Genomic DNA, 9,505 nt, shown 5'->3' with positions numbered 1-9,505 from the left:
ATTCCTATCCAAAATTAACAAAACAGACGTTCATGAAAACAGACTTCAAAAGTGTCTTTTTCTCCAAAGGGTATACAAGAGACACATCATTTCTTGCAATGGTGGTGGATATTGTCCAGGAGTTGAAGCAACAGAATTCTAACCTAGTCTATGGTAAGGATGTGTATTGTAATCCTTTCTGCTTCGTCATTGTATATGCCCATCATTTTCATGTTTTAGGATGAAAATGCTGGTCTGATGTTACCCAGCATTTCACAACCATCCTGTGCTCTGGTCTGTCTGGGACCAGCTGAGCCTCCAGTGAAGTTTCATTTCAGCAGTGCTTCGGTGTTGAGGGAGTTGTTTTTTTGTCTTTTCTGATTTTATGCCTTTCAGTATGTTTCTTGCATTATGCTGTCCAAAGGAGAATGTGCCTTGTGAACTGATTGTCTGTATCAAAACAAGGCTTGTAAAATCCCAGCTGACTGCTGCTGTTTGTGGTTCAGAGGCATAGGATGGAAGTGCTGATAGCTGAATCCTCTCCTTGATTTCCAAGTCATTCAAAAGCAGGATAGACTCTCCTGTATTGACCTGCCATGGTTTCATGTTCCATACCAGAAGTGTCTTACTGTGCTTCATAATTTAGCTTAAACTCCGAGGCTTTAACTGTGGTGCCCTCTGCTAAGATTACCTGGGAGCACTCAAAGAGCAACAGAATCTAGCAGCTGCTGTCATTAACGTGACACATCAGGCTTAAACCTGTGAGAAAAGATTCTCCTCTTTCCTTCCTGACACTCTTGAGTGTTTCAGGACTTTTGAACATAACCAGCATAGGCTTGATTTAGTGGGATAAAAAGCTGTGAATGATGGTTTGAGCCTGTCATCTTCAAGTTCAGTAAACTGTGTGGTCTTGAAACATCTAGAATGGTTCACAGGATTTGCAAGGTGTAATACTGCGGAATGTGATATCTGACTTAAAATTAACAAAGCACAGTTGTCATTTAGAAAAATGTAGCAGAGATATCTTCATGAGCTTGGGTTTTGTTGCTTTTTAGCCTTTATTAATACTGTTGCATCATCAGGTGCTCCAGAGCCTTGTACTAGTAAGTGAGAACAGAAAGAAATACCTAACTTTATAGAACAGGAAGGAAGTGGTCAGATGGTGAGAACACAGCTAGGCTTCTAAGATCCTTATGTTTAATAAATAGGTTATAATGTAAGGAAAATACTTTTAAAACATAAAACAAATTACTCTCTTCTTACTCATAGAAACTTCCTTAAATACTGATTGGACATTGATTTGATACCTCTGTATTTGTATTTATTTTTTGTCTTGCTAAAAGCTCTTTTAATACAATGAACAATGTTCCTTTTTAAAGTACAAGGGTAGGCTGTTTTCATCCGTACTTTGAAACTGAGGGTGCTTGGAATATGTTGTTAATACTGCTGATGATTCAGAACCTGTGCCAAATGTGTGTTAATATTATTACAGCAAGTATGTTTATGTACTTTGGCATGGATTTTCTTCTTGTTTCATTATAATACACGTAATCTTTTTTGTGTACACACAGCATTTTGGTGTGTACGTTTAGCATGTTTCTTTTTATACTCAAGTAAAAATAGGACTCTCTTCACCGCTCTTAGCTTCTCCCACATTTCTTCCCCACTGTATTACTATTCCAGAGTTTTAGGTTGGAGAGTGAAGGGTAGGGCTGTCTGCCTTTTCCCTAACAAAAGCCCCTTCACTCCCAGCAGTCAGACCCTCTCATCCTCATCAACTTCAGACATAACAACATGGAAGCAGGTAGGAGAGGGTGACTACAACCCTCTGACAATTGTTTAAGACACAGCCTACTCTTTCAGAATTGGCAGCCACCAGTTAGAAATTTCTGGTTGAGCATGCTGCAGGAGTGAGTATATGGGCTGGGAGTAAGTGAGTATATGAGCTGTCAGGTGCTCAGTGCTCTTATATAGCCACTACTGTTGCCTAAAACTTTTCCCTCCCATCAGGGTCTCTATGACTGTTCCCCATTTCTAAAGCCGCTTTTGTTCTGTTACAGTGTGCGATCCAGTGATGGGTGACAAATGGAATGGAGAAGGCTCTATGGTTAGTACTAATCTGTTTGGATTCTCTGTATAGTGAATATTTGCTATATAAAGATTTATTGATTTTTAAACACCAAAACTAAGCTACTTTACCTAAGTGTGGCTTTGGATCCCAGCATAAAGTAAGTTTGTACTTTAATTTCCTGTATTTGAATGAGTTTAGTATCTAGGAAGTATGATGGCTGCATAGCACTGGGATTATTTCTAACTCTCTGCTGAGACAACAGGTGGAATACAGACCCTGTCCACAGGAAAATATCCCCCTGCTCCCCCTTCTTGTCTCACTGGAGTTCCCTCATCTTCTGTCAAGAGCTCTGGTAGCCTGGCTGGCATTGTCAGTGATCATGTGGGTTGAAATACCACTTGAACCTAAATGAAGATGACTGACTTCATGTGAGATCCAACAGCTGTTAGGCATTGGGCTGTGATCAGTGACAGAAACGTTCTGTGTGCCAATACCAAACTGCATACTGACAAAGAAATGTTCCTTTCTGATCAAAACTAGCAAATAATTTCAGTAAAAATGCAACATGGGAAGACAACAGCAATAATGATATTTTATGTTTTCTTCTGCTTTAGCTAGTCATGCGCTATGAATTCTTCTTTGTCCTTGTACCTTTTTCCAGTTTACGTGTTCATAAAATATCGCATGAAATAGCACTTAGTAATAAATTCACCATTGCTTTTGTAGTCTATTCTTTCATTTTATGTCTATTGCAATATTTATTGTCCTTGGCTTTTTCTAACAAGGCAGAGATGTAATAGCTGTAGAGTCACCTTGCAAAGCCTTAGCTCTTGGAAGAAATCAGAACCATGGGCCTACCTAGGTCTTTTGGGTGGAAGACAGGGTAGATGGAAGAGCAGAAAATTTAACACATAACCCGCCAACTCATTCCTGCCATAAAATGTAATCAAATCATTAATTAAAACACATTGGTTTAGACATGACCTAGTCTTGTACTTCTATCTAAAGACAGAGTCCCTGTGACATCACCACTTCACCATTACTGCATGAGTGAACTCAGCATCAGTATGATGAGTATTCCTGTAGCACCTAGCAGTCAACACTGTGGTGGGGTTGTATCTGTTGCTGATACAATTGGAATGGGAGACAGTAACACATGGACACATGTATACGTGTGCCCTGGGTAGCTTATGAGCCTAACAGAGAAATAAAACATGGACAAAAGAGGATATTAATCCTGATGTAGCAAATGCCAAAGAATATCAGCTGCTAGTAAACAATGAACTTTATTAAAGGTTTTGTCAAATTGATTTACAGCAGGGCTCAGGAAAGGGGGGTGACCCCTGTACCCATCTAATTCAAACACTTAGCTGAGCTCCAGTGTGTGCCAAAACAGCTGATGCTTTTCAGCTTTGAGTCTGAAGAGCATACAGACTGGTGGGCTCCTGCTACATCTTGGTGTTTGTCACCTGCTTAAACAACCAAGTTTCCTTTGCTGCCTGGCCGTATTTAGCTAAGGAAGATGGAACAGGCAGGCAGAAAGGGGAGTACTGGCACTCATTACTGGAAGAGCTGGTTCTGCAGGCAATGAAGTATGCTAGTGGTTAGACTTGGGTGCAACACAGGCAAAATATTTTTAATGTCCTTATCAGACCTGCTATCTAGATTAAGTTGTACTGAACAGATTACAAATCTGATTCCTGTTCATGCATATTAATGTACAGCACACCTTAGAAATACTGTACTGAAAGAAGGAGACAAAATAACACATCATGGATGTTACTTGTTCCTAAGCCCCACAATACAACACAGTCAATGTGGGCAACACGCTGCCGCAGCAAAGGACCTCTGTACTGTTGGTACAGCAACAAAGTAGTTTCTTTTGCAGGTAAGGGCATGAGAAAGAGTTCTCCATCTTGGGACGCTGTATTTCCTTGTGCTGCTGTGTTGCCTTGATGAGAGGGAACCCAAAAGTTCTTCATCCAGGCACCACTTCCTTTTAATGCTGACAGTTTAGGCCTGTCTCCTTAGTGGTGCTTCTCATTGCCTCCAGTGAAAGAAGGGCTGTTGGCTCTACTGCCACCAGCCAGAGGGTGCACTGCCATTTTAATTAGTGCTGCATAACGGTACACTGGGAGCTGTCAAGTTACTCAGTGACATCATGAATGGTAGTTGAGGGAAGGAGAGTTGCAGTCCCACATCTCAGATGCTGTTGACATTTGATACTGTTTCTTCTCCCGTAGTATGTGCCCAAGGATCTCCTCCCAGTTTACAGGGACAAAGTTGTACCTGTTGCTGATATAATTACTCCTAACCAGTTTGAAGCTGAGTAAGTATTTATTTCCTTTTACAGCCAAATGTAAAACTGGAGATAAAAGCAGGGGCGACTGATACCCATTCTTTTATTTGTCTCAATACAGTGCCATATGTATGTATGTGTTGGGGTTTGGTTTTTAGCTGTTACTTTCAAGTGGTGCTTTTCAGCAAATGTCCAACTGTTCCATATTGAAACCAATAAAAAATCTGGGAGCTATTTGAGGAAAAGATTTCTCTTGTTTTCTCCTGTCTTGTTTTCATGATTACTTCTTGTTGTCTCCAGAGGGCTGTATGTAGGGCAGGTTGAAAAAATACCTCTCTTCCCTTTCCCGTCCTTACCCATTCCTAGGAAGATTTTTATTATTATGTCAGAATATCAAAACTGAAATAGTTTGACTCAAACCCCCAAAATTAGGTTCAGAAATACTACCACGGCAACATCTCATAGGAGTTAAGAATTTAAATGCCTCCTGCCCATCTTTGTCTGCCTAGTTGTGACTTTTTGGTTGTGATATATCATAGGCTATTCCCCTAAGGGGAGGGAGCAGCTACATGGGAGATGGAGAGAAGACACTTGTGAGGAAATTTTATGATACAGGGGTCTCCTCTACAGGAGGCAGGTTAGGGCTGGTGGTTGTCTGCTCCGGAAGCACTCTTGATCTGTGCACATAACTTTTAAAGACAGTGGTCTGGTATGGCAGACTATGTAGCTACAAAGTGTTTAGGCCTATATGGTGTGCAGTCCAATCTTTCCTCCTTTCAAAGAGTAAACAAAGCAGTCATTGCCTGGAGTACGTGTGCTCTTTTAAGATTTCTCTTTCATTTTCAGGTTGCTCACAGGCAGGAAGATTCACACAGAAAAAGAGGCTTTAGAGGTAAGTAGGCAAGGGGTAGAATGTGTAAGATCTCTTTCTCTATTCCTGCCTGCAATGCTGCAGTTTGCCATTTGTCTTTAAAGTTGAAGTCACTTTGGCCTCTGTCCTTTCTCTCCATTTATCATTAAAGCTTGTGCACTCCAGGCACAAAACACTTTTCTGTTCTAGTGTCAGACTTCTGAAGAAACTTCCCAAAAGAACTACAGAAAAAGGCATTAGAGTGGTAATGAGTAGATCTCTGTGAGCTTGTTTTTTCCTGCAGTGTAAGAAGGGAAGCAGCAGCACACATGGCAAGTAACCACACATGGTCAGTGCTGTGGAAGTGCACTGGTTGGGGTGAAAACCCCCAGTGACCTTGGGCATTAGAAACCTGCGTGTGTCGCTCCCTCTGCCGTCCACACGTGAGTCGTGCAACGGCAATGCTGTGTGTTGGGACAGTCGTTTCTCCCATACAGGCCGTTTGCAAGGAAGAGAGCTTACTAGCAAACTCTTACGAGGATGGATTGAATACATGCTGAATCACTTCCTGACAGTGTTTGCTGGTGCTCTGTTTCTTTTCCTTAACTTGACTCAAAGGGTCTGAGACCTGGGTTGCAAAAGGATAGATTGCATAGATGAGAAAGCAGACTGGGAGTGATGGCCTTCGGGTACTTCCTAGTGAAAGACAGACAAATCCACAGTGTTGATAGCTGCTGTCATCGCCATACAGAGATGATAGATGGTCTGCAAATACATTGCATTTGAGGTGTAAGAATTTACCCTTTTATGCAAACTGAAGAAAAGAAAAAGCTGCAGGCCTTGGTGATGAAGGACAAAATAGGAATATGGTTTTATTGGTGTCTTGAAAAGGTCTGAGCTCTTTGTTTTGTTGACTAGTCAAGTGCTTTCATAATGGAATGATGTTATTTCTTCCAGTTTGGTTTTGAACTTCAAAGGAACACAAAATCTTTAAACAAATAGCAGCTGCAGTGGCACCCTGGAGAGTAGCTGGGGTCTGTCAGCCCAAGTATTTGTTCTTTTTTTCCTCCAGCAATGTCATGCAACATGGGTTGATTATCATCTCTTCATGGCAGGAAGTAGCTCTGAAGATCTCTGCTATTTCAATATTCCCCCGCCAAGTTTTGCATTACCCCAGTGTGCTAGGCGAGGGTGATGAACTACACTTCATGTCACTAGCTGCTAACTACAACTCAGTTCTTCTATTCTCATCCTCACCAGTGGAACCATAGTCTTGAGAATCACACTATTAGCTGAGCAGCTGTTAGTTTTCTGACAGTCTGTCTGATTCATGTGATAGCTGTTATTTGTGATGGGTTTTAAAAAATCTCATCTAAAGAGATGGAATTATACTAAGGAATGGAAACATTTTTAAAATATTTGCTTGCAGGATATTATATTTTAATCTGTCTGCCTCTCCAGCTGCATGTCATATATAGGTCTATCCTTCTGAGTAATAATCCATATGCTGGAATTTGTCCCCTTTGGAGGTGTTAGGAATTCTGGCATCCATTTCCATGGTGACATGCTGACATTTATTTCTTTAGCAAGACTAGTGATGACAGTATAGTCTTCTAACATAAAATTAAATACGATGTAATATTAATGTAGAAGGGGCTAGGTCCTCCAACTAGAAATACTGGTGATTAGGTTCTTGGTGAACTGTGACTGAGAAATGGAATTGAGTTTAATGTTACTTCACAGGTTGATTATGTCATCGTATGCTGGTGGATTTACTGCTTCTTTAAAACCCAGCTGATGTCTGTGCAAAGAGGTCTGACAGTTGAAGAAACTTGGAGGCTTAGACAAGGAAGAAAAGCAATAGAGAATTAAAAAATAGCAGAAATAAATCCATATCATTCAGCTGCTTATGAATCATAGGTAGCCTGAGAGGATTTTTAGTTAAACTCTTCTGGGAGAATTAATATTTTATCTGTGTTTTATGCTAAACTCATTATTGAAGTCATTCTTTCTTCTGTGAAATCAAAATCACTTCTGTAGCAACTAATTGTGATGTCAGAAGTAGAGTATTAATGAGTTTAAGTGAGGAACACACAGAGTAGAAATACATCTGCAGAGGTACATAATTTACAGGTGTAATTTGGGGTTTGAAACAGAATGAGAAAAGAAGATTGAGACAGACACACTTGTGCCTCTGATTTAGCTCTTTAACTCTTCACTTTTGCTAACTCTTAAAGTAGTAGCTAAATCAGACTTCATGAACTGAAGTTATTGGCTTTCTAGCAAGTGTTTCAACATGCCAAAATAAGGTGCTTGTCAAAAATCCTCAGTACTATGAGTGATGCAAGGTTTAGTCAACACACATTGCAGTCACTGATTCTTGCCTTTTTGCATATGGAAAGGTAATGGATATGCTCCATGCCATGGGACCAGAGACTGTGGTGATCACAAGCTCAGATCTGCAGGCACCTCTAGGAAATGACTACCTAATTGCTCTGGGAAGCCACAGAAAAAGTAAGTCATAAATTCCTTCATGAAACTAGGCTTTCTTTTAAGCTGTTCTGTGCTTTCAGTTACTTTTTTTTAAGAAGTAGTTTCATCAGACCCATCTGTAGTGCATGGAAGGAGCTTAGATCCCTAAGTGAACTTCTCCTGCAGTAATACCAGAAAGCAGTAAGAATGGGGCTGCTCCATGAGGGAAGACAAGCTGGGAGCTGAGTGTAGCACAGGCAGAGCACTGTCCTCACCAACAGGGCACAGGCTCACAGTATCTGAATAAGGTGAGCAGAACAGGGGTGGTGATGGCAGACGGGTCCCGTTGACAGTCCAGTGATCATCACAGGAAGGTGAGACAAGCCAAACCCAAGATTAATCTGGAAAATCCAGTCACTAAGTCGGGACAGCAGGGCTGTACACAGGTACACCTACAACATAGCTCAGGCAAGCATGCTTGCGCCTGGGCCTAAGCTTCCGTGCAGCACCTGGACAAGTGGGCAGAGGGTGCATGGGTGGAGGATGTCCTAGGTGAGGTTGATCAGGGCTGTTAAAGCCCTTAGTAGCGCCCATGACAAGTGGTAGTGGTATGGAACAGGAACTTTGAATGTTTTGAATGCTTTTATGAAAAGTTACACTGTCCTTTTAGCAGATTGTTCCTCCCTTGGCAGATTGTAAAATGTCCTGCTGCTCCTTCTTTATATCCCTTTCTATACCGTCACCAAGATTGACCGTGTGTTTGGACTGTTGCAGGATGTTTTTACCTGAGAAGGGCATAGTTATGTGGGATGGTATATGATCTTGTTTTCTTGTTCATTTAAGGGATCTAAATGTGGGCATCAAAATCTGGACTGCTGAGAGACCGAAAAAGTCTTGATGTTTAAAACAGGTTCTACTAAGAATCAGTCAGTGGGTTTTAGCACTCAGTACATGCCAGGTCTGGATTAAGTCTGGTCATTCCAATGGTGATTACAATATGGCACATGGGTCAGATATTCTCTGCTGATGTCTACAGGTGCTCTTGTGCCTCCATACAACCCAGAGATACTGTAGATTATGGTTTGGGATGCCCCATCTAGGATTCAGCAGTCTATAAATATGTGGTTTCCTGAGCAAGCTGCTGCTGCTGTCTAAAGGAAAATAGGTGGCGCTCAATCCTTTATGAAAATGAGGGTGCTAGCTACCTCCTCCCTCTTAAGTGAAGTATGTACAGTATATAAGTCATAAATGCTATCCCAACTTCACAAAGTTTTAAAGGTTGCACTTTTTAAAAGAGCTGGTACAAAGTTTGCACTACTCCGTAGCATCTTTATGTTCCAAACAACAAAGGAATTCAAATATGGTGATCACTTTTAAATTATAGTAAATGCTATTGTATTAATTGCTGGATCTGTTACTTAACTGTCTATCTGTGTTGTAGCTAAAGCAGATGGTACCAAGATGACACAAAGAATTCGAGTGGAGTCTCCTAAAGTGGATGCTGTCTTTGTTGGAACAGGAGACTTGTTCGCTGCTATGCTTTTAGCATGGACACATAAGCATCCAAACAATTTGAAGGTGTGGGAGAAGTTATTAATCCTTCTGCAAGTTTAGACTATGTTTCCTTTTTTTATTACTTTTAATCTATGACATTATTTAAAGACTGTCTTCTGTTTTGGCTTTTTTTAGCTCATTGCAGAGGAAAAAAAGCAGAATTTCCCTTTTGCCAACACTTTTTAGCTTGTACAACTTTGGGCAGTCACATTTCAGTTACATGGATTTTGTAATTTTGCCAAATAAGATGTTGCGCGCGCTCTCTCTCTCTCTCCCCCCC

General features: G+C 40.9%; 1 protein-coding gene across 1 annotated transcript in view; it reads left to right on the top strand.

Moving 5' to 3' along the window:
* The window catches only part of PDXK (pyridoxal (pyridoxine, vitamin B6) kinase), a 19,811-nt gene extending 10,526 nt beyond the window's left edge, over positions 1–9,285 (top strand). The window contains exons 3-8 of the mRNA XM_010292031.1: positions 70–153; positions 2,040–2,086; positions 4,294–4,379; positions 5,196–5,241; positions 7,602–7,713; positions 9,113–9,285. Of these exons, the coding sequence (XP_010290333.1) occupies positions 99–153; positions 2,040–2,086; positions 4,294–4,379; positions 5,196–5,241; positions 7,602–7,713; positions 9,113–9,285 (519 nt within the window). The 5' untranslated portion in view covers positions 70–98. The remainder of the gene's footprint in view (positions 1–69; positions 154–2,039; positions 2,087–4,293; positions 4,380–5,195; positions 5,242–7,601; positions 7,714–9,112) is intronic.
* Positions 9,286–9,505: the final 220 nt, after the last annotated feature.

The sequence above is a fragment of the Phaethon lepturus genome, unplaced genomic scaffold, assembly GCF_000687285.1.
Source record: "Phaethon lepturus isolate BGI_N335 unplaced genomic scaffold, ASM68728v1 scaffold52097, whole genome shotgun sequence".
NCBI classification, from domain to species: domain Eukaryota; kingdom Metazoa; phylum Chordata; class Aves; order Phaethontiformes; family Phaethontidae; genus Phaethon; species Phaethon lepturus.
Note: the sequence above shows the minus strand (reverse complement) of the source record. Positions and strands in the feature narration are given on the sequence as shown.